Here is a 25,597-nt window from a genome sequence, read left to right on the forward strand (position 1 = left end):
CAACTTGACTGCAATTATGTTTGGAGTTTAAAATTTCCGTTTGAACGTAGTGTGGCGCCAAAAAAAGACTTGTGAAATCGACCACTTTACAACACTTGAAATTATTTTACATGTTGTCGAAATATGTTAAAACCAAGTAGATAACTGTGCGCAATGTTCAAATGATTCGAATGAGTTGTCTAAGTTGCTTCGTTTGCCATAAATATATATCCTAATATATCTCCAGAGCATAAATATTCATATTGCCCGCAAACGAAGCCAGGCCAGTACGAAATTCACTATAAATTGAAGTAAAATAGCATAAATGTACTTTACACGAACATGTGACTTGTGACTGGCTTAAAAGTACTCGTGATAAAGTTTCGCGCTAGCCAACGGTTATTCGACGGTTATAGATAATATTACCACTGTTGGCGCAGAAGTATAACAAAGCAAGGAACGAAATGGTCAGACCGTCAAATGCGTATTTTCGACTGCGACCGATCTGAGTGGCTCGGAGTTAACGCAAACTGTTATTTTTAGTTAAAAATTGCATCTGTGAAGTTGAACCTGGACCTGGACCTGGCCTGGCAAAATGTGGATGTCCCGACAACCGCGACCAACAGCAACAACGTTCAGTGATGATAAGTGATGTGATGTGATGTGATGAACACTGCAGCAGATTCAAGCGAAGGCTAACTAACAACGACAGCATAACTTCAGTCCAACCAAAATATAGGCCCACAACAACCACACACACACACCCACACACAACCGTACAACAGTAGAACCGTACATCCGTGCAAGCGAAAAGTGAAGCTGCAACACGCCAACACACACACATAGCCAGAAAACACACGCACACACACGCGAATGCTGAGAGACGACTTAATATAATTTATAATAAACATCAGTGAATGCAAGCAGCGAGATATTCAACGGAGAGCACTCGAAGATTCGAAGACTCGCGAACGACAACAGCAATGGCGTTGCCAAAGAAAATTAAATGTTTTAAATATTTGGTTTACAGTTATGTATTTCTCCTAGCGGTAAGTTTGGCCCACATTCTCTTCGCTCCAAATGGGAGAGCGAGAGAGCATACATGATTAGAGCTTTGTAGAGTTACATAAGGTAAATGCAATGCCATGGCATGTGTGTGCGTCCGATAACGGTTTACATACGCACATACATATACATATGTATGTAATTGCATGGAAAATTTAATCAATTTGTGGGAAGCATTGGCACATCCTTCTGGTTCTACATCAATGTGCAAGTAGGAATGAATATTCATTCTCATATTTTAACAGGCAAATTCGATTCAAACTTCATTTCATGTTGCTTAAACTATGCAAATCCGTGCATCAAATTATGTTAATATGTACGTGTACACGTCGCAGACAACCCTGCCTGCACAATGTATGTAAAAACTTCTTGTGTTTGCTAATGCGTCCTCGAATCTGTGCAGCGTTCTCTACATACATACATACATACATACTTACACGCATGGCATGGTGTAGTGCGAATCACGGGGGATATGTACACATTTTTATCCTTGAATACATGCTCCTATATAGTATATTGAGTCCCGAGTCGTAGTGACCTTGAGCTAGTTAAAAGCTGCGCCTACATATGCTTATATGTATGTATGTATGTACATGGGCAGCTTATGCACATAGCACTTCGCATGACGTCAAAAGGAAGTAAGAGCCCCCAAAAGCAGAGCCTCCCAAATCTGCAAGGACACCGTGATTAACGGGCACTTCCACCTGCTCAAACGACTCCTTCAAATGTAAACCTTGATCCTTTTGTGTTGCAGCTAACTGGAGCCGCGCAGATATTTTTGGGCACATCACTGCTGTGGGGACACTCGGTGTATTATGGAATTGTGCAGAACAAGCTGTGGGCACCAGCCGCGATCCTCCTATGCTTGGGACCTGTGACCTTCATCCTCTGCTGGATGGGATGCCAGGCTACGAACCAAAGGAAACGCTGCCTGCTCGGAATGGTAATGCAATTGTTATCAAAATATTCTAGTTAATTATGGATTATGTTTGAACTTCGCTTACCCACAGTTTTCCGCTCTTCTGGTGGCTTGCATTTGTATTCAATTCATTCTCTGCGGCTGGTCCTTGGCTATGCGGGAGAACCTTCCCACCTCGGTGGAGATTTTCATTGACGATTCGTTTGTGGAGTTCCTGGACAAATTTTCGCGTACCAAAGTTGACAACTTGCATTTGTGGAACAGGATGCAGTCGCAGGTAAGTCTATAGATCATTTACAATTAAACACTATTCCACAGTTTACTGATTTCTACAGCTACAATGCTGCGGCGTTGATGGTCCTCTTGATTATCGTCGACTCTCGCTGCCCTGGTCCTGTTGCTCACGTCCGGAGCATGCCTACGAATCCGCATGCGATACCCACTACAAGCGCGGATGTTTGGCCGTTGTATCGGAGCAAATCAAGAATCGCTTGCTCATAACCGCATTTGGGGCTGCCATTATAGCTATATTTCAGGTGAGACGCACATCTCTCTGCTCTTCAGCATCTAATCACACTTTTTGCTTACAGAGCTTAGGGATCTTCTGCGCAGTTCACTTGACCATTCTGTTTGGAAAGAACGACAATACGCACCCCATAAACATGAACCGAAAAAAGAAGCAACAACAATTCTTACCCCTGACCATACAGGACAAGCGGCATGACCTACCATCGCCCATTAATCTATCTCCATCTGCACCAGGGCAGAGAGTTTTAAAAACTAATCTGCCTTCGGCAATGCAACACAAATGACAGACGATTAGCTTCTAAGAATGAACATTTATGAAAAACTCCAAAAGAAAAATTACAAAAAAAGAAAAGAAAAACACACTACAAAAAAATGTTGTAAACTGAGATGGAATGAATATATAACTGTGACCCTCAATGTTACGTTATGGTAATTTTAAAAAAATTTAACGTTCGAGAAAAGAAACAACATTTGAATTTGGATTGATTCTCCAGTAGTTTAATTAAAGCTTAAAAACAATTGGATTTGCTTTGTTTTTACCTCAGGCATTGGGCTACGACGTGGCTTCGACTCAGTTGGCGGATCTGGTGACGCTCGGCGGCACGTAGAACGTGTCCGCTGCCTTTGGTGTCTTTTTCTTGCCAAACCAACGCTGTGGATACTTCACCTTCTTCTTGTATATCTGAATATCGATGTCATCCTTGTTCTCAAAGAACCAAAGGTTCTGACGCTTCGCTTCCAGTTCGCTCAGCGTCTTCTCAATGCTTTGCTTGCGTTCCACCAGACTCTGCTCATCGATAAACTGCTTCACAGCGTTCTCAAACTGCTTGGTCCACGCTTCATAGGACTGCCCATATTCCGCCAAGAGTTTCGGCTCGAACTTTTGGGCACTGCTTCTCACACTGCTCTCCAATTTGTCGTGGATGGAGCTGTTCTGCGTGCACTTATCGAGTGTTTGCTGCAACGACTGCGTAAACTCTTCCGACACCTCCAGCTTCAGACTTTCAGCCAAACTTTGGCATGCGGTGAAAGTCTCCTTGTGGAAAGCCTCACGGTTTTGGGCCAGTAGGCTCACAGCTTCAGGTAATTTCCCGCTCAATACAAAGCCAAGAAGTGCAATGTTTTGCTTCAGCTCTTTCAGAGTGCCTTCGCCAGAGCCCAATTGAATCATAGCGCGGCCAAGAGCTGCTTCTTCCGTCTCCTTGCTGGTCTCTTCAACAATGTTGCGAACAAACTTAACACGAACTTTCTCCTGGAAATATATTTAAGGTCAGTTCGTGGAAAGCACTGAAAGGCCAATATTTCAGCTTACCACTTCAGGGGCAGGTGCTGCTGCTGGTTTACTGTCCGACGATTCCACAGGTTTGAAGTCTTTCACAAACTTGAAGAACGATTGGAGGGCCAACGCCTCGACCAGCTCGTTGTTGCATAAGCCTCTGTCCACAAGAAGAGCAGCAATCTGCGCTGCTTCCAGGGTGTTCCCGCTGTGCAACAATACGTCCATTAAGAAACAGCCGGAGAACTGGTCAATAAACAGACCATATTGACTGGGACTGCGCAGAACCGTGATTGCCTCCTGGGGATTTGTCGAGTCGAGTAACTGCTTCACCAGCAGACCCGGCAAAAGCGGCACAAGGCTGCATTCTTTTTGTTTTCTGTAAGTATTCGGAGATTAGTTTGGGTGCTGCAGCTACCGTTCATGCTTACCTAAGCTTGAGCAGCCTGTCCACCAGGTCCAGTTGCCGATTATCCGCATTTACAAACAGATCCAAATCTATATTTGTTGCAGCGGCAGCATGCTGACTGTCCTGAGGTAGGAGGTGTGGGAACTTGGCTGGTCCCTCATTCGCCAGCGCGTTGAATTCTGTTGAGAAGTATGACATCCATCTCCGAGTGGCAAATGTGCAAGAAATTCTCGATCTCAACATGGCCAATTAATATTAATTTTAATTCATAAAATGAAAAATAGTAATCGCCTATTACAAAACAATACAGTCAAGATAACGGAGTGAGTGCTTCAAATAATATTAGTGTGCCTGTGGTCTACATCAAGGGTACTCTCGAAACAGTTGCAGGATATACATCGAATAGGAACATGGAACTGGAACATGATAAACTAAAAAATAATTTAATTCATCAGTGCAATTCTTTTAAATTGTAGCAGAACTTTGATTGTGATTTTGCCATTATTTAATTTTGCTGCAAGATTCCGTTAATTATAAACTGTTCAGAAACAACCGGGGTTTCCTTTGTTGTCGAATAAAAATTGTTCTGTACATATGTATAAGGAGGCCTCTAGTTCTCACCCATTAAATTAATTGATCTCTTTTTAGAAGTTGTGCGAGCGCACACGTGCAATCAAACTGAGCGTATTTTATGAAGCAGCTGCGAATAGGCTGGTCACACCATAAAAACCAATCATGACATTGTGAGTCGAGGTAGACTCCGTGTAATGCCGAACAGAGGGAAATAGAGATAGAGAGAGACAGAGAAAGAGAGATTTTGACTACCGCCATGCACTTTAAGTACACCCGTGTCAAAGTAATGGAACATTATTAGAGCCTGGAAAACTGCAACAAATATATTTATGGGAATCCAAAGATTTTCAAAGTAGTAGTACATAGATTTATCTTTATTTAACGTAATTTCGCACAATGCTTAGTAAAAACAATATCAAAATAATGGGAGTTGTGAAAATGTATCTTGATATTTACATAGATATTGGTGGCTCCTATATTTGATCATATAGGCATTTCATTTGACGAGAATTCGGAGGTCCTTTCACTGTTGGACTCAGATATTTAGAGCCGGATACAGAATTCTTGCGGCTTTCCATTTTTACAGACTTATCCTTCATAATGTAAATAGCATGTCGTTCTTGCTTTCGAAATTTTGCTCTTCTGTTTTGGAACCACACCTGAAAGAGAGGAAATTTGTTTAATACATGACAGTGTTGATTTGCTAATGTTTCAATATTCGATGAGTGTCTTTCATTATTTTAACCCTAGATCAAACCAACCAGTCACAATTCGGGGTCACCAGTTATTTATGAGGCGGGCTTGTACGATAAATAAGCATAGGATTCTGGATTCGATAAGCATCGATCTCCTAATGTTCGTCTCTCCGTCTGTTTCTAGAAAGCTCATAATTACCATTCTGATACAAATCCAAACTGGGTGATATGAAACTTTGCTTCACAGAAATTTTGTTTGTACACCATTCAGACTATAGCTAGAATTCCGTAGAGAAAGAAAATGTGACAGGTGTTGGCCACTTCATCGATCGACCTGTTTATCTGATAAGAAATCAGTTCTGAAATTAGATTCTTCACACACATTAATCAGTTAAATCTCAGCTAATTGACTGATCTCAAAAATATATTTGTGGAGTTTTGTTTTAGCTATAATTACGCCTGAGAAAAAAGTGAAGAGATGAGAAATGAAATTCGGAGCCCGATACCTAACTTGTCCAAGCAGAATCTCGCTGCAATGCTAACTATTGTTTGATCGTTGATTGGATAAAAAGATCACTATAAAACTAAATGATTCAACCATAAAGCTCGAATAACTTTTCAAATAGCTATAGCAATGCACAAAGCGATTGCTCTGCAGACAGGGCACCGAAAGCTTCAGTGTCTCAATGATTATACTCTTACCTGTACTCTGGCTTCAGTCAAGTGTAATTTGGTAGCGATCTCTTCTCTTGTGTAAATATCTGGATAGTGGGTCTCTAGGAATATTTTTTCCAATTCATTTAGCTGGTTGGAAGTAAATGTCGTTCGAATTCTTCTCTGTTTCGATTTATCAGTCAAGCTCAATCCATCGTCATACGCCTTTAAATGAAAATCTGAAGAAACAGAAAAGTGTACGAGGATGAGAGTGTTTTTAGAACTTTTTAGAATTATCATGCACTATGCCATAGAATGTCGGACTTATTGGAATACTCACCCGAGTTATAGGACGCAATGTTATGTGTCGAGGGGTAGAATTCCGAAACAGTTGTTATTTTCGAAAATAGTAAGCTCGATTCTTGATTTAATGAACTCCTCATTGCAGTCTCGTTGGCGCACAGCTTGTAGCTGGAGTCAATCATTAGATTATAATGATTCATGTGATTGGCCACGGAGAGGGCCCCATTTGTGTTGTTATTATAAAAGTCCGTGTTGGTGTTGTAGATGCAGTCCTTGTCGAAGTTCGCCTTGTTTAGAAATGAAAATTCCATTGCACTGACAGCCCATATAGGATACACATTCGCCGCACTGAAGGTATTTTTAGTGTCCGTTAATGAGTCACATCCCAATAAAACACATAATTATGGAGTCGCGCGGAAACACAACACTTTTAACTGCCCTTGAATAAATAAGCTTCGATTACGAATCTACCAACTACAGCCTTTGGACAAAAAAGGATGCTGCACTTGTCTCCGATGAGAGAGATAGAAAATACTTCACTCCGCGTTTGGGGGCGTGAGCTAACGAGCTCGAAACAAACTAGGGGTGGAAAGTTTACGTTACACTTTTTGCCATACACTGCGACAAAGGCAAAGTGTTTGCCCATTTTCGCATATGGGAAATGTTTAAATTTTGGTGTATTTTATATGAATTTGATTTTCTATCACATCGATGGTAAGCATTCTTCGGAAACAACCCACTTTTCAGTTGGTTTCGTAATGAAATGGTGGAATATTCCAAGTGCGGTTTCTGTTAGCTTTTCTTTAAGTGTAATTCAATTTACGGGCATTCAGAAGTCACATTCTGAAGAGTAAATTAGCCCACCTGATACCATTAGCTCTGAAATGCAGAACGTAAGTCTACCATTGAGAACATAAAATCAATAAAAATTAATTACTCATCTGCGCTAAGTACATTTCAAACAGATTATTAAATATATTTATTATGAAAATATTTTCTCTGTATTTTCCAACAAAATGTAAGGGTATTCGACTGTGTCCTTCTGCCTTGAACACATCGTTTCGGATGGATGTATTATACAAACAGGAGCAAAGGACTATAATGCTTATAAGATTATGCTTTACGAGAGATGAAATTAGTTCGCAACTTTTGATGGCTTATAGATAACCAGGAAAACCACGACAGAATTTCATATTCGTTGGGTGAGTGTTCGGGGGTGTTCTGGCAAACACGCGACAAGTGACAAGTGACGCCTAGCAAGTCAATCCAATCGGACTAACGATTCGAAGAACGGTCCAACCCTTAAACCAGGCACCAGCACATCACTTCTGGTCGCTAATTGTATGGGCGGTCAAATCCTGGCGGGACGCTCGCTGGCTCTAACCTGGCTATATCCCTGGGAATCCGTCTACTTTTTTTTGCAAAGTATTATATCATTCCTGAAGGGGGGCGACCGACACTCTCCATCCATCAATAGACCGCCCATGCAATTACTTAGCTACCCGGCGTGAGGGGCGCATCTGTTTCAAGGTTTCGGGAGTTTTCCTTTATTGTGGAAGACAGCTACAGGGAGCTAGTTTGGAAAACCATCTGCAATAGAAACTTTAGAGAACAAAGACGGCACTACGAAGGAGGGAAGGAATGCTTAAAAGTGGTGGCAAGAACTCCACTGGCAACTCTACCCCAATAAACGTTGAAAGATATTCAAAAAACTGCTTTGCATATGATCATCAGAGAGTGTGACTTTTTTTGTTGGGAACTTCTTAAAGACTGTGGAATGGTTCTATATGGTTCAGTGACTCATCTTAGTTGTACATATATTCATTTTCAAGTGTGACATTATAGTAAGTGTTTCAACATTCCCAACATTCCTCCTCGCAAAACAACCAATTTAGAGCGAGTAATGGAGTAATATACAGTTGGGTCTGTCGTACATACATAAGTATGTTGGTAGAAGTATGTACATACATATGCATCTACATATGATTAAATACCGAAAGGGTTATATGTTCGTGGTGTATTGTATTCAGAGAGATACATAGAGGTACAGTGAAGGCTTTTTCTTTTGTTGGGCAGCGAAACGGAACGAGCTCCTCAGTTTTTGTATGGCAACAACAAAATCAGAGTGGTCTTAAAGTAAACTCACTTTAAGCATACCCTTCCTTAACAACTACCCAAAGAGCACAAAGTTCCTAAGCACAAGCATGTACTTAAATCCAAACTTATATTTGCCAATTAAAACACTGATCGGAACACACCAAAAAAACGGTCAGGCACACTTCCTTTCTGCCCTAAAGGTCACCAGGTGGGGGCCAACCAACTTGCGCTCAAATAGTCAACGCCAGCCGTTAGTAGCTAGGAGCAACGGAGAGTAACGAAGCGGAAAGCCTTTCCAACCCCCATGTGCATAGGGCAGGCAGGCAGCAGGCAGCTGCACAACGATCGCTCTCTCCCACTCTCCCTCACTCTCTCATGCATGCATGGCATACGCACATGTCCATATAATTCTACCATGCACAAGTGGCACGGGCTGTATGCGAGATCAGCGAGGCAGAGAGAAATACCGGCATTATCTTTGCTATATAGCCACGCTGGGTGGGTTGTTGTGGTGGTGTGCCCGCTGCCTGCCGTGTTTCTTCTTGGCTCTCTCCACATGTCGTGTGGTTCGGTTCGGTTCTCTCCTTCTCTCTTGACGGTGGCCAAAAACATTCAGTTCAGTTGTGATATACCCGACACTTGTGTTTGACCATGCAGAGCTGGCGGTTAAGCTAAATACTTGTACATTTGTGAAAGTCTGCTCGGCGGTATACTATACTATACATACTAGTATATGTAGGAGGAGGAAGTGTTGTAAATAAACTATTATGGATCCTCTGCTTATTGTCATTCTTACGATAGGATTATTCCAAAGAGGTACGGAGCTATTGCAAGTGCGAAATGTGATCAATATTTAACATTGGAGAACTATTTTTAAATTAAGAAATGAAATCATTTCATCGTGCAAATAAACATATATGTATAAAACAAATATATATAAACCGAATGTACATTGTACAAACCTTGAGAAAAATAATGACAAATCGGATATCTATAAATAAATACATGTGTCCAACAACACATATACCTATGTATATAAAACACATAGTTTTTGATTGACCACCGCAGTAATTGTTCATCCTAAGCGGTCAATTCTTAAAAAGAGATCTTTGAATAAAGCGGAAAACTGTACAGAACTGATGTTTGATCTCATAACCATTATAATCTGCAAAATAAACCGAAAACTGTGCTACACGTGAAAAGGGATTGTGATCTTTAAATGTTGAGTAGTGATGTGAAACGGATATTTATTATAAGAAAGGTGACAGCATCATATCTGGTTGCAACTTCAGTTTGAGAACATATAGTTCGAGGATAAATCTTCGTCGGAACTGAATTTACTTGTACTTGGAAGATCTGTTAACTCGTACATACAAATGCATATGTGTATGACAAACTACCAAAAGTAAAATATTTTTTATTTATTTGTTTCAGTTTGTTTGTTATTTGGTTCTATTTTTAAGCTAAACGAGCATCTGTTCTCTCGATATTTTGCTTTTCGTAAATAAAAGCTTTTTCGCGAAATCTATAGACGTGTTTCTACATTGTGAATTTTCATGATATATACAAATTTCTTTACTCAAATAGTCTTCCAGTTTATTAAATGTGCATGTGTTCTTACCCATATACATACATATATGTAAATATGGATATCTGGGTTTGGCATATCCTACAAGTTATGGTTCGCTTTTTCTATGGAAATTTACTTTGCAGATGGGGTCTATGCCTCTGATGTGAAAGAGAAGCTTAAAGCAATCTTTATTTCTTTGTTTATCATTAATTGAATTGTTGTTCTTGTTGTTTATAGGTGGGCTATGCTTGCCAGCAAAAGATGATTCCCAAACAAAGTTGATCGTCCTTCAGAATGAAGACATGGAGCCCACTGTATTGGACTGTGCCTATGATATCAAAGATACACAATCGTTTCTCACCGTGAAATGGTTCAGAGATGATAAAACTATATATCAGTGGATTCGCGGAGCTCATCCAGCACCCATTGTAACTATAATTATGAACTACGCAGATTTCTGATACTAATCAATATCGTATTTTGCAGCCTGAATTCAAAAATGATATTGACAGCTCCTATGAAAGCTCAACGGATCCCAATAAACAGTACAGCTCGTTGGCTTTAATAAATCCCACAATACACACAACCGGGGACTACAAGTGTGTGGTTCAGACGGGATCGGAGACGATTACCAGACATCAAAAAGTGCAGGTCATCGATGTGAGGAACTACACTCTATACCTGAATCAGAATAAAATTCAAAATGAAACTCAGCTGGAATGCGTGGTATCCAATGTTTTTCCCAAGCCCACACTAACGATCATGTAAGAAATCGAATACTCTCAAGTGAAATGAATGATCTTAACATTCCCCATTTGCAGATCGGAAGACGATGATGTTGTAAAGAAAGAGCCCCGAGCGCCTGAGGAAAACGAAGACGGATACTTCAATGCGACAACGGTTGTTGCAGTCTACGACAGTGATGACGATGTGGACTCCTATCAGTGTGTAGTCTCTTTCGAGGGCTACTCCAAAAACTTGACCGCATTCGCAACATCCGGAGGGTCTGGGGGAGGCCATATCGATCTTAGAATGTGGCTGTTTTGTGTTATGTACTTTTTCCTTTCGAAGTTGAAAGTTTTAATTTAAATAAAAAAGTTGTTGATATTTGTTGTTACTAAAACTATGTTTATTGAATTCTATTTGCCATTCAACTATCATTTGTGTGCCTCTTGGGCTTTCCAATTGATTTTGTAAATAAAGAGAACTTAACCTGAAATATCATTGTGATGTTTGTGTGGCTCCCTAACATAAATCAACACCGACCACCCAGCACATTGCTTCTTCCATCCATTTAGACCTTCGTTTCATTCTGCAATGTCCTGCCAATTTATTTACTACTATGATCACATGGATGTTTTATTTATTATTGTTGGTAAAGCAGTGCGTCACTACATACTTTAAAAACATATTCATTTAGTCGGCTATAGGGCGTGATCCTCTCTAGATCTACTAAAGTAAATTGAAGCATTAATTTCAGAAAATTTAGTATAGAACAAACTTATTCGACAACTTTGCTAGGAGCCTAAACGATTTATCCTCCTACTAAATCTTGGAATTGATATGTAGACTCAAGTTGCAAACAGAATTGAATAATACTTCGAAGTAGTTGCAGGTCAAAACAGATGAGATTTGAATGAATCAAATGATAAAGCTGAATCAAATGGATTTTCCATCAGAAATCCGACTTCAGTGTTGGCCCTAGAGCAAAACAAAAACACAAACAAAAATAAATCATATACATAAATTCATGTTTTAATAAGAATCTTCATCGAATTTCAAATATGCTCTGTGCAACTTATTGACAAACTCCTTATCGTTTTGGATAAGATAAGTGAAGGCCTGCACAAAGCGAGACGAGCTCAATGGCTGTACGGGCGGCTGCCTCGCGAATTCCGGATTCCCATTGGGTGCATCGAACATGGAAGGTGGCATTAGGGCCGGCTTTACTTCCGGCTGGTCACCCACCAGCAAACGCCGAAGACAGTTGCCAGCGTCTTCGTTTGCCATCAATGGAGATCCGATTTTCAATTCACTGAGCAGTGGCAAGGGCTGAGCATTCAACGATGGCTTCTGAAAAGGCGAGAGCCGGCTCTCGACAGGAGCCTCTCTATTCGACGATGGAATTAAGCCTTCGCTAGGCGTTGCTGCACGCTGCTGCTTCTCCAATTGATCCACTGAGAGCGGCTGTACGCGATTGAAAAGCGACTCCGCTGTAGCCTGCTTGGCCGACTCGAAGAACTTGAGTACATTCCCAGGGGTCACATTTTCCTGTTGCACTGGCTTGGAGTGGCTGTTGCACTGTGCGTTGTACTCCTTCTGGGCTTTGCTAAGCATATTAAATATGCTTGCATTGTCGTGTTTGGGGATCACAAACGTAGGGGCCGGATTAGTATTCGTCACCTGGCCATTGGATTCCTTATTCTGCAGCAAGCTGTTCACTACACTGTTCATGCGGTCACACTCGTCGCTGTTGTAGAACCAAAATCCGCGGATGCGTGAGCGCTCGTTGCGGTAGAGGAGGAAGGGGGGCTGCGACTGTAGTTCCAGGCTCCCAGTGATTGGCTCCACAAATGAAGTTGTATTTAGACGATTGTTGATGAAAATGCTGTGAAATGGCTTGGCGTTGCGGTGATATATGAAAAAAGCGCCCTCGACGTCAGTTTTCTCCCATTCATTTTGTTCCGAGTTGAAGGTGTAGAATGCGACGTGCGACGACGAGTCAACGATTTCCTTGGCGTAGGGGTCTATCTTCTTAATTGCCGACAGGTTCATTCGAGTAATGCTTTCGTCCGCCATATTCTTGCTGTGGTAATTATCAATTTTAACTTTTAGTTACAACAAGCCCTTACGTATATATATTTTCTTTTAAAATATCGATAGGAATAATCGATATTATAGTTGCACGAATATTTAGTCTGATATTAATGTAAAATCAAAGCTGTATTTATTTTTTTATTTTCTAGAGTTCTCATAGATGTATTTGTTTTTAGGATGTTCAATTAAAACTTTCTTATTCAAATTATTTAATATCGTTCAGTAAACTGCATACTAGGGCTGCGAAACCTGCAAGATATCGACATTGGGGAATATAATTTTGATCATCGACAGAAAACGCTTAACCCATTGTCACTAGTGGTTATTTAAACTGCAAACGAACATTATAAGACCAACAATTCGGGTGAAGGATATAGGGGGAATATTTTTTTGGAAGTTCAGAGGAAGTATTTACAAGAAGGCTTTAAAAGAATTTACAAATTTTCACCGTCCATTCCTCTCCTGTTTAAATAAATGGGGGCTCAAGGGATAAGTTAGTGCACACAATTTATCGATAAATTCGCGGGAAAAGTACAACAAAGAATATCTGCACAAAATTGCATTTGCTTAAACATTAGATCAACATGCAACAGTCGTCCATACGGTAAATACAGTTCACTTCTATTCATTCTAACTGTAAATGGCAAATTTTTGTTTTTGTTTTTCCACAACAGTTCCTTTTTTAAGCAAAAATCCGATGTGCCGGGGAGCCCTGGCAAGGCCAAAACAGTTGCCAAGTAAGACCAAAACAATGCATTTTATTTAACAAAATGCAACTAATTCAATCGTTTTTCCCAATTGTTTGAATAGAATTAAGAAAGAGAGTGATTTGCCTGAAAATGAACCAAAAATCAAGTGCGAAGACGGGACAGCTGAAGTCAAGACGGAACCACAACGTGCTGATCCAAATCCAACCAAAAGTGAACCTATGGAAACGGATATTAAGGAGGAGCCGGCAGCGGACAGCAAAGTTGATCGGAAAGTAACAACAATAGGATTGAACACCACATCTAAAGATAGCAAAGACGATGTGGAGAACTACGACCCTTCGAGCGAATCCTATCATCCACTGAACAACGCATACTGGGCGGCCAAAGCGGTGTAAGTAAGTCGAATTCTGAGTCGGAGCTATTATTTAATAGAACAACCCTTGCAGGACACCGTATTTGGCGTTAGCTAGAACGTTTCAAGTCATAGAGGAGACCAAAGGCCGCCTCAAGATGATTGATACGTTGAGCAACTTTTTCTGCTCGGTTATGCTGGTTAGCCCAAGTGACCTTGTGCCCAGTGTGTATCTAAGTATTAATCAGCTGGCCCCCGCCTACGAGGGTCTGGAACTTGGCGTGGCGGAGACCACGCTAATGAAGGCAATCTGCAAAGCCACGGGCCGCAACTTGGCACACATCAAATCTCAAACCCACTTAACCGGCGACCTGGGCATTGTCGCCGAGCAATCGCGTGTCTCTCAACGCATGATGTTTCAGCCGGCACCACTGAACATCAGAGGGGTGTTCAACAAGCTGAGGGAAATAGCCAAGATATCTGGACAGACCAAGATGACGCTCGTCTATGATGTCTTTGTGGCCTGTCGATCATCCGAAGCACGCTTCTTCATACGCTCCCTGATTGGCAAGTTACGAATTGGCATCGCAGAGCAAAGTCTGCTCACTGCTCTTGCCATTGGTTTGGTTAAGAAAAATCACATTAACGACTGCAAGCCCAGTAAAGTAGTCGACGTTTACAAAGATGAAATAGCCGAGACAACCTTGTTGCTGAAGACCGCTTACAGGTATAACCGAAAACTTGTTTTACAATCTGCACGTATTAACTTGCATATTTTCCAGCCAATGTCCCAACTACGATATTATCATTCCTGCTATATTGAAGTATGACATCAAGGAACTCCAGGAACGTTGCCCCATGCACCCAGGCATGCCGCTGAGGCCCATGCTCGCCCAACCAACAAAAGGAGTCCATGAGGTGTTTGAGCGTTTCGGTAGCATGCACATAACGTGCGAGTGGAAGTATGATGGGGAGCGAGCTCAGATTCACTGCAACGAGCAGGGAGAGATAAGCATATTCTCTCGCAACTCGGAGAACAACACGGCAAAGTATCCGGACTTGATTGCCAGGAGCAAGGGTTTCCTCAAAGGGCCAGTGCAGTCCTATATCATTGATAGCGAAATCGTTGCCTGGGATGTGGAGCGAAAGCAGATTTTGCCCTTCCAAGTACTGAGTACGCGCAAGAGAAAAAACGTGGACATTGAAGAGATCAAGGTTCAAGTCTGCGTTTACATATTCGATCTTCTGTATATTAATGGCAAGACGTTGGTCACAAGCCCATTGGCCGAGCGGCGCAAGCTGCTGCTGGAGCACTTCCAGGAGGTTGAAGGTGAATGGAAGTTCGCCACAGCTCTGGACACCAACGACATGGATGAAGTGCAACAATTTTTAGAGGAATCAGTCAAAGGTAAGTCGAGCAGCAGTGTAGCCATTTCCAGTAATTAAATCTTTGGTGTTCTTGCAGGCAATTGTGAGGGACTCATGGTCAAGACTCTCGATGAGGAGGCAACGTATGAAATTGCCAAACGATCGAGGAATTGGTTAAAGTTGAAAAAGGATTACTTGTCAAATGTGGGCGACTCACTGGATCTTGTGGTAATTGGTGGCTACAAAGGAAAGGGACGACGCACCGGCACGTACGGTGGATTTCTGCTTGCCTGTTATGATACAGAAAACGAGGAATACCAAAGCATCTGTAAAATTGGAACAGGTAATGCTCTAATATCCCATTTATGGACCTCCCGTTCACTAAGTTCTCTTTTTTTTAGGCTTCACTGATGAAGATTTGCGAATACACTCGGAATTCCTGGGCAAGCACGTCATACCCAGTGCCAAGTCGTACTTTAGATATGACTCAAGCTTGGAGCCGGATCACTGGTTTGAGCCGGCTCAGGTGTGGGAAGTAAAGTGCGCCGATCTCTCACTTAGCCCCATCCATAGGGCAGCAATAGGCATCGTAGACACAGAGCGAGGCATTTCGCTGCGATTCCCTCGATTCATTCGAATTCGGGATGACAAGAGCTGCGAGAACGCCACAGATGCCCATCAAGTGGCCAACATGTACCAGTCGCAGGATCAAGTTAAGAATAATCAGAAAACGTGTACACAAATGGATATGGAGAGCGAGTTCTACTGACGGAGCTGCGCCCCCCCCATGAGTGAATGTTCATTTATTTCAAAATAAACATATTTTCCTTACTTCACGACGGCCAAGAGGTTTTGGGGTGCACTGCAACTATTCTCTGAAGACTTGGATACACCCTCGCTGGGCTTTGACTTATTCCGTCGACCTGGCCTCTTGTTTCTCCTTGCCGATGACTTCTCCTCGACTATAGAAACTTCTCCATCCGAAAGTGGCTCATCGCGCGGTTTGGTGGCGTCTTTGTTGCCGTCTCCCGATCCCTTGCGGGTGCGCACCTTCGGCTGATATATAGCAATAGAAGGACGATCCTGCAAGCAAACACCATGATAATTTCTCTTTTTTCTTAAATATATGCTGGGGTACTACCTTATTTCGAATGCGACGCTCCTCGGATGATCTAAAGCTGGACTTTCGGGTTTCATCAAAACTTTTTGACCTAGATGGAGCTGCTTGCTTAACCGTGGTAGCTGCCGAATTTTCGTTCTCCGATTGATCGCTGACAGCTTGTGTACTTTTCTTGCCGGTATCTGGAGCGTTGGTTTCTTCATTCTTCTCTGGTGCCTGCGTTGGATCATCTACAACCGATTTCTTGGAGCCCGATGGCACTTCACATTTCTTTACATCAGATTTGTTTTCTTTTCTCAAAATGGCAATGTCCCTTTCTGTCTTGTTGAAATCTTTTAACTGTTTCGTTTTCTTGCCATTTTTATAGCTCGATGGCTTTTCCTTGTCGGTGTTTTCTTGGCGTTGAGGAATCTTTCCGTCTTTCTGGTCCCGGTCTCGGTCGAGCTTTCGCTGCTCATGTTCTTCGCGCCGCCGCTGGTCACGTTCCGTCCGTCTCTTTGACCGCGAATTCTTGTTTCCATCATTTGTCTGATTTTGTGATTGATTATCTTTACCGCCGGCCTTGGGCTTGGTGCCTGTATCTTTTTTAGCATCGGCGCCGGCCTCTTTCGGCTTACTGATTTCGTTCTGTTCCATCAATCTGACTTGCTTTTGCTCCTCGCGGTGTTTCTTTTTCTCCTCATTCCGTTTTCGGGCTTCTTCCCGCCGCTTTTCCTTTTTGTTAGCTAGGTATTGAAGCAGCGGCGTGGACCTCACCCTGTCGTCAGATTTTCGGTCGAACGTCAGGTCAATCTTGACCTCACCCATGCGGGTTGCCTCCTCTCGTTCATCGGCCAGCTTCTGCAGGAAAGCCTGGTAGTGCGGCTCGGACTCTATTGTATTCACCTTGTCATCAGTACGGGACTTGTTCTTAAGGAAGCACTGGAATGGAGCATACTCCACCATGGCATGGTATTCCACGCCGTATTGATCCACGAACACGTATCCATCAAATCGATCTCGAAACTGCAGCAGCTCGGTGTTATCCTTTAGGGTCATGTCGATGTATGCTCGGCATGTCGCGTCATGACCCAGGGACCAATCCGCTTGGCAAAAATAGTAGGAGTCGCTTTCCGGCAGCGGCCCCACTTGATCTAAGAATTCCTGTTCCGTCATTGTTGGCGGCAAATGCCGAATAACTATCTTGACGGTCGGATTGGCCTTCTCCTTTCTGTCTTTCCTCTTGTTTCCTCGCGACCTCTCTGGCTTACTTTCAGGATTACTGGTCTTCTGCTTTTCATCTTTTATTTCTGACATGTTTGCCCAAAAATCAAAACAATGATTGCTATGTTACGCGCACGAGTGAATGGCAAGTGACAGCACGAAAAGGAACCAGCAGAGGTGCCGCGACTCGTTCAGTTCACGACCTGTTGGGTAGCTCATTAAAACCAATGCCAGTGCCACTCTTAACAAGACTCGTTCCAGAACTAGTTCTCAAGTTCATGTTATTATGGGGATTCCTGAAGTGATTCGCTTTTTGATTAATATTTTGTTTACAAACAATGGAGCTGCTTACGGATCGTCCTCAAAGTGATGTGTTTGGGTGTACAACCACGTGTTTTGCAAGCCAGGCGATTGCAGAGGACTCTGCAAACGAGTGGCCAGGGAGAACGACATTGTCATTGAACGAGCGTATAATATCGCCGAGAATCCTTATCGCGGGATATTGCCATTGCGTAATCACTGTGCCGAAGATCCTGAAACGATAGTATACACCAACAACTACCTGGAGGTGATGTTTACGCAACCCAAATACTGAGATACTAGTATCCAAAAGGCTGGACTCTTTGATAGAGTTACATGTGTATATGCATACATAAGCTCAGCAATACCCTCTAAATGGGTTTAAAAAGTTGACTATTTTATCTGTTAAATTACGTGTGAAACCACGTAATAAATATCTATTTTAAAGGATTCAAAACTGTTACATTCCATAATAATCTTATCTAGTTCAATATATTAAACATCATTAAACTGTTGAAATGTTGCCTTTTAGTGCTTCACGGATTCACCATTATAGTCCCATTTTAGCAATTATTTGAAGCAATTTTTGTAAATTACATTTTTGGTAATTTATTACAGAAGTATAATTTGATACCTATTTGATAGCCTATAAATGTATTAAGTATAAATGCTTAGCGCAGCAACATGGCTTTTAACTTATTTTATAAAGAATTAGGAATCAAAGCTTCATTTTTCGTACTATACTCGGGGCCGTACTTCGCGTTTAACTGGAGATTTAAGAGTTTTTTGGAGACCAATATATGGTCTAGGTCTCAGATGTCTTCTTCGATATAACAACAATTAGATCAATGAGCCAATAAAATGACTGATGCAGGTCTCCTTCGCACAGATATGGTGCTTTCGTCCAGGACTCTACATTGAAACCACAGTTTTCCAACAGCTCCATAAACTTGGTGGCCTCTTCCTCGAAAGAAGCCTGGCGTCCATTGTTGCTGCTTTCTAGTAAAGGACGTATTGGCAAATGCGAAGTATTGGTCTCAACATAATGCATATATGGAAGCACTAGGGCTATGACAGCTCGACCACCAGGAGCGAGTGTGTTGCGAATGTCCTCCAGAAGTTTGAAAGGGTCAAAACATCTATCTAGTACGTTCAGGCATAGTATCAGCTCCATGTTTTGCAAGCCTCCGATCTCGGTAATCACATTGAAATTGAGTTTCTTCAGTCTGTCTCGCATTGTCCAACTAGCTTCAGTCGCAAAAACTCTAAGGTCGGCATTTCCACTCAGTTCGGCCACAGTGTTTGCCACTCGTAATGATATTTCACCGTCGCCGGCACCGATATCCAATAGCGTAACCTGAAATGGGATGCTCGTTAAGTTTTGTTTGCTCGACAACATAAAAGGTGCGACTTGTACCGGCTCCGATGATGCGGTAAAGCCCCCTGCTACAAGCAACTTGTTGAATTGATCCTCTGACAGAATAAACATTGAGCCACGTTTTAGAAAACCATTGATATCCGTTTGAGTCATGAAAAACTGAAGAATTGAACGGGCTAGCGCGTGCCATAAATGCATCCATATGTTGGCCGACAGTAATTTGGTGCGTTCCAGCCAGTGTACTGTGGTGCTGTCCGGTTGCTCGAGGGGCACAAATTTCGACTGAAACCTCGGAGGTAGTGAGTGCGCCAATGAGTACCACTAAAATTTGGAAGCAATAAACATTAGGGAGGTTCATACATAAGAATCATAAAACTCAGTCCATCACATACCCTTCGAGTGTCTATGTTGTCCAAGGAGTTGTCATTGTGGAATTTAGCATGAATGACTCGGGCTAGTGTACCTCGCGGACGATAAATAGCCATCTTAAAAGCTTATTTACATGTTCTTGTCTTACTTAAATTTGGTTTTTGTCTTGTTTTTTCTTATATTTATCTTATCACAATTACTTCTTTTATCGATAACATATACCGCCTGGTCTTCAGAAGCATACCGAAATATACCTTCTCATTTTATAAATAAACCAATGTGAGCCCATGATGGGGAATCATATTCTTCTTTTTTTATATTCTGCTTAATATTACCAGCAAGCTTAAACTCTCTGCCCTGAAACTAGAATTTAACACGATTAATGAATACATTTTTCACTTGAATGGCTATTTTTTAGAACTTTTTTTGTTGGGTTTTTTACAAAATAAGGTTCAAACTAGAAGGTACAAACTACAATTTCCGACCATAAACAAAAAGTAATACTTAACCCATGGAAGACCAGCGTGGTACCCAAGAAAATTATGAAACTCGAAGAATTTCCGGGCAGTTCAGGTGAAGTAAAAGATATCGTGATAGTTTTTGTTGATTGAAAAGATCTACATGGAAACATGGAAGATGGAAGAACATGGAAGAATTCATATTTTCCGCGTCTTAACTCTAGTGGTTCACCTGTTTTTATGGACGTCTTTCAATGGGGTCTTAAATGGGTTAAGGTGAACCTATTCAGTTCGTGAATGTATACAAAATAAAAAAAGCGGCGAATTTATGTTTTGTTTTACATAAAGCGCAAGGAATTAATTAAATAAATGAATACAAGTGTGGTAGCAAACGTTGAAGAGAAGCCTGCGGTGGGCGATGAACTTCCATACTCGCCCGAACAGTTTCCGGGAAAGGTGTGCTGTTTATGCAATCTGGGTGAAAGAAGTGCCTTGGGCCAGGGGGCAATTCTGCAACTTAAGGCTCCAGCGGACATCAAAGATGAATATCCACCTGATCGGCTCACAGAAGATGGGAGTCGGCCGTATTATGGCTCCAAACAGGAGGCCACTGGCGCGGCCGAGAGCAACTATGAGTTGGACAAAATTGGCCAAGCGGAGATAGTGCATCCTTCACAGTTCCTCGATGAGGGCTTCGTTTATGTGCACCGAATGTGTGCTATGTGGTCATTGCGCAAAACAAAGATGACCGATTTGGATGCTGCCTACTTTGTGAACCATATTGGCGGGTTCTTAGAACAGAAATGCAACTTTTGCGGCCGATATGGAGCCTCCATCAATTGCAAGATGATCTGCCGCCAAGTTCATCACTGGCCGTGTGCCGCTGCCGCCGGATGTCTGCTGATATTGGAGAGCTTTACAGTATTTTGCACAGAGCATTTGAGCCAAGTGCCTTTGATATGTAAGACTTATAAAACCCTTTTACATCCATTGACTTGTTAACTATAAATTTGTCCCATTTGTTGCGTTTGCAGGTAGTGACAATAACGTTGAGTGTCTATCCTGTTCTTCGCTGGGGGATCTATCGAAGCTGATTATGTGCAGCACCTGTGGGGACCATTTCCATTCCACCTGCATCGGTTTAGCCAATATGCCAGGTAGCGTTTGTACCGATTCTGTTCGATTTCCCAGCTAATCCAATCTTTGCAGACACCCGTTCTGGATGGAACTGCGCTCGCTGTACCAAATGCCAAATTTGTCGACAGCAAGATTCAAATGATTTGAAATACGTCAAGTGTGAGCAGTGTCAGAAGATCTATCACGCCTCCTGCTTTAGGCCCGTAATCTCAGCAATTCCAAAATATGGATGGAAATGCAATGTAAGTAGGAAGTTTGGAAGATCTTTTATATATGATTCGATTTAATGAGCTATTATTTCAGCGCTGTCGCGTCTGCACGGACTGCGGATCTAGGACTCCCGGTGGTGGTAGCTCCTCTCGTTGGCATAGCCACTACACCATCTGCGACTCTTGTTATCAACAGCGAAATAAAGGATTTTCCTGCCCGATTTGCCAGAAGGCATACAGAGCAGCATCCCACAAGGAAATGGTCAAATGTAGCTGGTGCCACAAGTATGTTAAAGCATTTATGTAGTCCCTCCCTTGCATTGTACATTTATTAATGCATTCATTTTTATTAGATTTGTACACAGTACATGTGACGAGGAAGCAGACCTTACGGCCTATCACAAGAAGAAGGAACAGAATCCGGACTATGATTATGTCTGTCCAAACTGCAAGTTGAATTCTTCTGGTCCTGCCCAGCCTCAGCAGTTGATTGACTCCATCGTGTTGACTGCCATGGACTCGTCCGCTGAGCAGCTGAGCGTAAAGGACTTGGAACTTGTTGATCCCTTGGAGGGCAAACCCATTGCGGATGTGTCCACTGAGGATGTGCAGAAGATGCCGCCCACTGGTAAAAAGAAAATGTGCCTGACAAACGTACGCGGCAAGAGTGGAAAATTCGTGCTTCAGCGCATGGGCGTGCTCTCGCAGATAAACAAAAAACGCAGCACGCGTGGCAAGGGACGGACGATTGTGCTGCCAAATCTTTCGAGCGATCGGTATGTAAATCGTAACGTGGATGCGGACCTAACCAGCGACAAGAAGATGGTACTGTGCTCCACGCGAGACAAGTATACGCTGAATCAGGATATTTGCGTCATGTGCGGCTCACTGGGCATTGAAAGTGACGCGGTAATGATCACCTGCGCCCAGTGCGGCCAATGCTATCATTCGTATTGTGCCAGTGTCAAGCCCTCCAAGGGAATTCTTCAAAAAGGTTGGCGCTGCCTCGACTGTACGGTGTGCGAGGGATGTGGCAAGAAAAACGACGAAGCGCGGCTGCTGCTGTGCGATGAATGTGACATTTCGTACCACATTTACTGTGTCAATCCCCCGCTGGAGACTGTGCCCTCTGGCAACTGGAAGTGCTCCTTCTGTACGCTGTGCCAAAAGTGCGGCCTAAATCCCACGGAAAAGAGTGATTATGGCGACTCCAACATGCCCGAGTGCCCGCCTTGTACCAGCCAGTCGGCTTGCTCAGTGTGTCGGAGTTCTTATAGCACCGGAGAAATGATAATTCAATGTGAAAACTGCGAGCTGTGGTCGCATTTCCTGTGCGACTCCATAAACGCTCAGCTCAACATGGAGCACTATGACCAGAATGTCTACAAGTGCCTAAAGTGTCGTTGCTCTGGAAAGCCGCCGCAGGCACTGACCGACGGGAAACCCGGCAGCTCCAGCTCCCAGACACAGTCCAATAAGGCATCGGCTCAACCAGGCTGTGGTGCAGATGGAAAGAATGCCAGTGGCTCGGATCAAAGCCAAATGACTTTGCCGAGCGATCTGATCGAGACCACACCAGAGGCTATCCATTGGATTGACGGTGTGTGCCTGAGTGAGAATGGATTAACCATGATTAAGTCCCTGTCCACTGAGATCAAGCGGAAGCGGAAAATGCGACAAACAATTGGCAATGGCAAAGACGCGCTGGCTGATGCTGCGGCTGCTGAGGAGGCTCAAAGCGAGAAGTACAAAGACGGCATGGTCTGGGATGGCACGGAGAATCCCATACCCGAGGGCTTCACCATTACCACAAATGACGAGGGTGTGCATATACTGCGCAAGAAACGGCAGCGCAACTTGCAGAAGCTGGGCATTGGTGGGTTCTCGGTGCGCAATCGAGCACTCAAAAAGGACAATGAGGATACGCCAGCGGCCGATCAGCTGAATGCCATTATGGTTATGGACAAAAAGAAGAAAATTATACGCAAGAAGCAGAAAAATAAGCTCATCGAAGCGTATCCACCGTACTTGCAAGAGGCCTTCTTCGGCAAGCCGCTATTGGAGTCGGGCGAGCTGGTGCTTGGCGAATCAGACTCCTCCGATGAAATTGATGCCTCAATGAAAATGTACTTTACGCGTGTCGAGGGCAAGAGCCCCGATCAAGATGCTGCACTGGCCACCAAGAGTCCCGCCAAGTCGTTGAAGAAGGTGAAAGCTGAGAAGAATCAGCCCGAAAATAAAAATACTTTGACAGAGCAAATATCAATTGGATCCGGACTCCAGCCGAAAACAGCTAATGGATTGACAGCAAACGTTTTTGGTAAATACAAAAGTCCCAGGTGTTATTTCAGTTTGAGAATTAATTTAATAATGTTCCACCTGCAGACCCCTCACAATCTGAACTATCGAATACTGTGCTGGCCAGCAGGAATCCTTTGGATTCCTTGGCCTCGCCAAACATTTCAGAGCTGGACGGAATGAATACGTCTGTGAACTCGGTGACATCATCCGAAAATACGGAAAAGTCTATGCGGTAAGTGGATATTTCAGTTTACAGATTTATAGGCAGAATTTCATCTATTTCTTTTGGATTTTTGCAGCGAATCACCTGTTGTCTTGGTCAATAACTACGTAGTGCCTCAACAGATTGTGCCCGAACAGAAGTTCCACAATCAAATATACTTGCCGGGAAATGTTGTTGCCAATCCCCCACAGCAGCTGCACTATCACCCGCAGCCGAATAATGCGAACAAGCAGAAAATGCAAGGCATGATGGGTCAAGTGTGTTTGCAGCCCGAAAAGAGAGTCGAGGAAGAGCCCAAGCCAGTGGAGCCCGTCGCGGAGAGTTTGAATGCGGGCACACAAAAGACCGCTGAGAAAATGCGCAAGGACGAAGGTAAGCCCAATCATTGTACACCTTATTTTCCATATCTACAGCAGTGTGTTTCTTCTTATAGATCTTGGTCTAATGGCAACCATTTCGGCGGTACTGTATGCCAATACTGAGCATCCGAATCTCAAGGATCTGTTTCCGAACTGGAATGATCGCTGCAAGCAGATTCTAAAGAGATGGCGCTCCTTGTGCAACGAAAAGAAGGCTCCGTTCTTGCAAAAAGCCAAGGATAATCGCTCGGCCTTGAGGCAGAGACGGGAGCAGAACAAGATCCCTCTGCCCGCAAAGCCCCAGAAGCAAGAAGAAATTGGACGACAATGGAAGCATCAAACTAAATTGAAGGAGGAGCAACCCAATATGTTTGTCAATTATAGTAAGTCCAGTAATTGAACGCACAGCACAAATAATACGAATGAATCTCCCTTCTGCTCAGATGGCAATCAATATGACTCGTCGTGCTATGTGGGTGGCCCACAGCCGGCCGCAATTAATCCACATCTTGCGTCCCCAAGTTTAAATGAAACTCTCGTAGTCAAGGCGCCGATGCAAAGAGCCATTGCTCATGCATCAGCAGCAGCCACATCAAGCACTGTGAAAATGTCCACAGTAGACAATCGACTGGAGTTGAATTCAGTTTATGGAACCGAGCCAATTGGCGACAAAAAGCTAAGGAATCTATTGCAGAAAAATAGCACAGAGCCCATGCTAATGGGATCAAACTCTGAACTATTTCTACAAAATGATGTGCTGCGGATGGGTATGATGTCGAATACGCCGCTAACACAGAACAATCCCATGATGAGCGTGAGTGGTAAAGCACCGCCAACGGATGGCAGAAGCCTGGAGCAAGATGTAAAGATGAACGAGGCGCAGGAGGGTGCAGCTTCTGCTGTCGAGCTGGAAAATGTTGGATTCGGTGACCTTTTGGGCGGGCTGGGTGAAGGTGACGATGACGACTTGCTGAAGTCGCTAACCTCTGAAATAGGCGATGACTTTAACATTCTTGAGTATGCGGACCCCGAACTAGACGTCAACGTACTGAACACCTTAGACTTTGACGACAATGAAAAATGTTCTACATAGGTGAATAGTAATGTGGATAAATATGACACAAATTGAGATGCGAGATATAAAAAGTATATTGTTGGTGGTAATGTTACTTATATATCATGTTTTTCTGCAAATTTTTTAAATAAAACCGCTTACAAAATAAAC

At 43.0% G+C, this 25,597-nt stretch overlaps 9 protein-coding genes across 9 annotated transcripts; 4 read left to right on the top strand and 5 right to left on the bottom strand.

Annotated features, from left to right (window-relative positions):
* The first annotated feature begins 428 nt into the window (after window positions 1–428).
* On the top strand, window positions 429–2,830 carry LOC117892623 (leukocyte surface antigen CD53). Its single transcript, XM_034798975.1, has 5 exons — window positions 429–1,028; window positions 1,799–1,987; window positions 2,055–2,240; window positions 2,299–2,499; window positions 2,554–2,830. Exons 1-5 carry the CDS (start codon window positions 897–899, stop codon window positions 2,773–2,775), a joined length of 930 nt encoding a protein of 309 aa, XP_034654866.1. The 5' UTR covers window positions 429–896; the 3' UTR covers window positions 2,776–2,830.
* Window positions 2,831–2,967: 137 nt separating this feature from the next.
* On the bottom strand, window positions 2,968–4,482 carry LOC117892621. The gene is made up of 3 exons (XM_034798972.1): window positions 4,199–4,482; window positions 3,804–4,146; window positions 2,968–3,743 (listed from the first exon to the last, which is right to left on the bottom strand). Exons 1-3 carry the CDS (start codon window positions 4,417–4,419, stop codon window positions 3,063–3,065), a joined length of 1,245 nt encoding a protein of 414 aa, XP_034654863.1. The 5' UTR covers window positions 4,420–4,482; the 3' UTR covers window positions 2,968–3,062.
* Window positions 4,483–5,113: 631 nt separating this feature from the next.
* LOC117892625 (retinal homeobox protein Rx1) lies at window positions 5,114–6,877 on the bottom strand. The gene is made up of 3 exons (XM_034798977.1): window positions 6,439–6,877; window positions 6,147–6,337; window positions 5,114–5,408 (listed from the first exon to the last, which is right to left on the bottom strand). Exons 1-3 carry the CDS (start codon window positions 6,710–6,712, stop codon window positions 5,223–5,225), a joined length of 651 nt encoding a protein of 216 aa, XP_034654868.1. The 5' UTR covers window positions 6,713–6,877; the 3' UTR covers window positions 5,114–5,222.
* A 2,239-nt stretch (window positions 6,878–9,116) lies between these two features.
* Window positions 9,117–11,191, top strand: LOC117892624. Its single transcript, XM_034798976.1, has 4 exons — window positions 9,117–9,314; window positions 10,306–10,496; window positions 10,555–10,832; window positions 10,890–11,191. Exons 1-4 carry the CDS (start codon window positions 9,266–9,268, stop codon window positions 11,155–11,157), a joined length of 786 nt encoding a protein of 261 aa, XP_034654867.1. The 5' UTR covers window positions 9,117–9,265; the 3' UTR covers window positions 11,158–11,191.
* Window positions 11,192–11,798: 607 nt separating this feature from the next.
* Window positions 11,799–12,932, bottom strand: LOC117892622 (mRNA-decapping enzyme 1B). Its single transcript, XM_034798973.1, has one exon. The coding sequence runs from the start codon at window positions 12,865–12,867 to the stop codon at window positions 11,824–11,826; it is 1,044 nt and encodes a 347-aa protein (XP_034654864.1). The 5' UTR covers window positions 12,868–12,932; the 3' UTR covers window positions 11,799–11,823.
* Window positions 12,933–13,358: 426 nt separating this feature from the next.
* On the top strand, window positions 13,359–16,163 carry LOC117892619 (DNA ligase 1). The gene is made up of 7 exons (XM_034798970.1): window positions 13,359–13,489; window positions 13,560–13,622; window positions 13,696–13,986; window positions 14,042–14,674; window positions 14,730–15,355; window positions 15,413–15,658; window positions 15,717–16,163. Exons 1-7 carry the CDS (start codon window positions 13,470–13,472, stop codon window positions 16,082–16,084), a joined length of 2,247 nt encoding a protein of 748 aa, XP_034654861.1. The 5' UTR covers window positions 13,359–13,469; the 3' UTR covers window positions 16,085–16,163.
* LOC117892620 (regulator of nonsense transcripts 3A) lies at window positions 16,063–17,783 on the bottom strand. The gene is made up of 2 exons (XM_034798971.1): window positions 16,457–17,783; window positions 16,063–16,398 (listed from the first exon to the last, which is right to left on the bottom strand). Exons 1-2 carry the CDS (start codon window positions 17,729–17,731, stop codon window positions 16,144–16,146), a joined length of 1,530 nt encoding a protein of 509 aa, XP_034654862.1. The 5' UTR covers window positions 17,732–17,783; the 3' UTR covers window positions 16,063–16,143.
* A 748-nt stretch (window positions 17,784–18,531) lies between these two features.
* On the bottom strand, window positions 18,532–19,902 carry LOC117891398 (methyltransferase-like protein 9). Its single transcript, XM_034796841.1, has 3 exons — window positions 19,709–19,902; window positions 19,356–19,637; window positions 18,532–19,295 (listed from the first exon to the last, which is right to left on the bottom strand). The coding sequence occupies exons 1-3, from the start codon at window positions 19,799–19,801 to the stop codon at window positions 18,744–18,746; spliced, it is 927 nt and encodes a 308-aa protein (XP_034652732.1). The 5' UTR covers window positions 19,802–19,902; the 3' UTR covers window positions 18,532–18,743.
* A 610-nt stretch (window positions 19,903–20,512) lies between these two features.
* On the top strand, window positions 20,513–25,596 carry LOC117892386 (histone-lysine N-methyltransferase 2C). The gene is made up of 9 exons (XM_034798596.1): window positions 20,513–21,104; window positions 21,178–21,300; window positions 21,353–21,522; window positions 21,584–21,774; window positions 21,843–23,809; window positions 23,875–24,022; window positions 24,090–24,385; window positions 24,447–24,755; window positions 24,816–25,596. Exons 1-9 carry the CDS (start codon window positions 20,513–20,515, stop codon window positions 25,463–25,465), a joined length of 4,446 nt encoding a protein of 1,481 aa, XP_034654487.1. The 3' UTR covers window positions 25,466–25,596.
* Window position 25,597: the final 1 nt, after the last annotated feature.

This window comes from Drosophila subobscura, chromosome E (genome assembly GCF_008121235.1).
Source record: "Drosophila subobscura isolate 14011-0131.10 chromosome E, UCBerk_Dsub_1.0, whole genome shotgun sequence".
Taxonomy (NCBI): domain Eukaryota; kingdom Metazoa; phylum Arthropoda; class Insecta; order Diptera; family Drosophilidae; genus Drosophila; species Drosophila subobscura.

Excerpts from the sequence above, each read along its gene's own strand:
- LOC117892621 (XM_034798972.1), bottom strand. The coding sequence starts at position 4,419 with ATGTTGAGATCGAGAATTTCTTGCACATTTGCCACTCGGAGATGGATG. Across the intron at positions 4,147-4,198 it reads GACAGGCTGCTCAAGCTTAG|AAAACAAAAAGAATGCAGCC; the intron begins GTAAGCATGAAC and ends GAATACTTACAG. Across the intron at positions 3,744-3,803 it reads CAGCACCTGCCCCTGAAGTG|GAGAAAGTTCGTGTTAAGTT; the intron begins GTAAGCTGAAAT and ends ATATATTTCCAG.
- LOC117892624 (XM_034798976.1), top strand. The coding sequence starts at position 9,266 with ATGGATCCTCTGCTTATTGTCATTCTTACGATAGGATTATTCCAAAGA. Across the intron at positions 10,497-10,554 it reads GAGCTCATCCAGCACCCATT|CCTGAATTCAAAAATGATAT; the intron begins GTAACTATAATT and ends CGTATTTTGCAG. Across the intron at positions 10,833-10,889 it reads AAGCCCACACTAACGATCAT|ATCGGAAGACGATGATGTTG; the intron begins GTAAGAAATCGA and ends CCCCATTTGCAG.
- LOC117892623 (XM_034798975.1), top strand. The coding sequence starts at position 897 with ATGCAAGCAGCGAGATATTCAACGGAGAGCACTCGAAGATTCGAAGAC. Across the intron at positions 1,988-2,054 it reads AACGCTGCCTGCTCGGAATG|TTTTCCGCTCTTCTGGTGGC; the intron begins GTAATGCAATTG and ends GCTTACCCACAG. Across the intron at positions 2,500-2,553 it reads CCATTATAGCTATATTTCAG|AGCTTAGGGATCTTCTGCGC; the intron begins GTGAGACGCACA and ends TTTTGCTTACAG.
- LOC117892625 (XM_034798977.1), bottom strand. The coding sequence starts at position 6,712 with ATGGAATTTTCATTTCTAAACAAGGCGAACTTCGACAAGGACTGCATC. Across the intron at positions 6,338-6,438 it reads CATTGCGTCCTATAACTCGG|ATTTTCATTTAAAGGCGTAT; the intron begins GTGAGTATTCCA and ends CTGTTTCTTCAG. Across the intron at positions 5,409-6,146 it reads TGACTGAAGCCAGAGTACAG|GTGTGGTTCCAAAACAGAAG; the intron begins GTAAGAGTATAA and ends CCTCTCTTTCAG.
- LOC117892620 (XM_034798971.1), bottom strand. The coding sequence starts at position 17,731 with ATGTCAGAAATAAAAGATGAAAAGCAGAAGACCAGTAATCCTGAAAGT. Across the intron at positions 16,399-16,456 it reads AGCGTCGCATTCGAAATAAG|GATCGTCCTTCTATTGCTAT; the intron begins GTAGTACCCCAG and ends GTTTGCTTGCAG.
- LOC117892619 (XM_034798970.1), top strand. The coding sequence starts at position 13,470 with ATGCAACAGTCGTCCATACG. Across the intron at positions 13,490-13,559 it reads ATGCAACAGTCGTCCATACG|TTCCTTTTTTAAGCAAAAAT; the intron begins GTAAATACAGTT and ends TTTCCACAACAG. Across the intron at positions 13,623-13,695 it reads AAGGCCAAAACAGTTGCCAA|AATTAAGAAAGAGAGTGATT; the intron begins GTAAGACCAAAA and ends TTGTTTGAATAG.
- LOC117892622 (XM_034798973.1), bottom strand. The coding sequence starts at position 12,867 with ATGGCGGACGAAAGCATTACTCGAATGAACCTGTCGGCAATTAAGAAG.
- LOC117892386 (XM_034798596.1), top strand. The coding sequence starts at position 20,513 with ATGAATACAAGTGTGGTAGCAAACGTTGAAGAGAAGCCTGCGGTGGGC. Across the intron at positions 24,023-24,089 it reads AATACGGAAAAGTCTATGCG|CGAATCACCTGTTGTCTTGG; the intron begins GTAAGTGGATAT and ends GGATTTTTGCAG. Across the intron at positions 24,386-24,446 it reads GAAAATGCGCAAGGACGAAG|ATCTTGGTCTAATGGCAACC; the intron begins GTAAGCCCAATC and ends TTCTTCTTATAG.
- LOC117891398 (XM_034796841.1), bottom strand. The coding sequence starts at position 19,801 with ATGGCTATTTATCGTCCGCGAGGTACACTAGCCCGAGTCATTCATGCT. Across the intron at positions 19,638-19,708 it reads ACAACATAGACACTCGAAGG|TGGTACTCATTGGCGCACTC; the intron begins GTATGTGATGGA and ends TCCAAATTTTAG. Across the intron at positions 19,296-19,355 it reads TTACCGCATCATCGGAGCCG|GTTACGCTATTGGATATCGG; the intron begins GTACAAGTCGCA and ends ATCCCATTTCAG.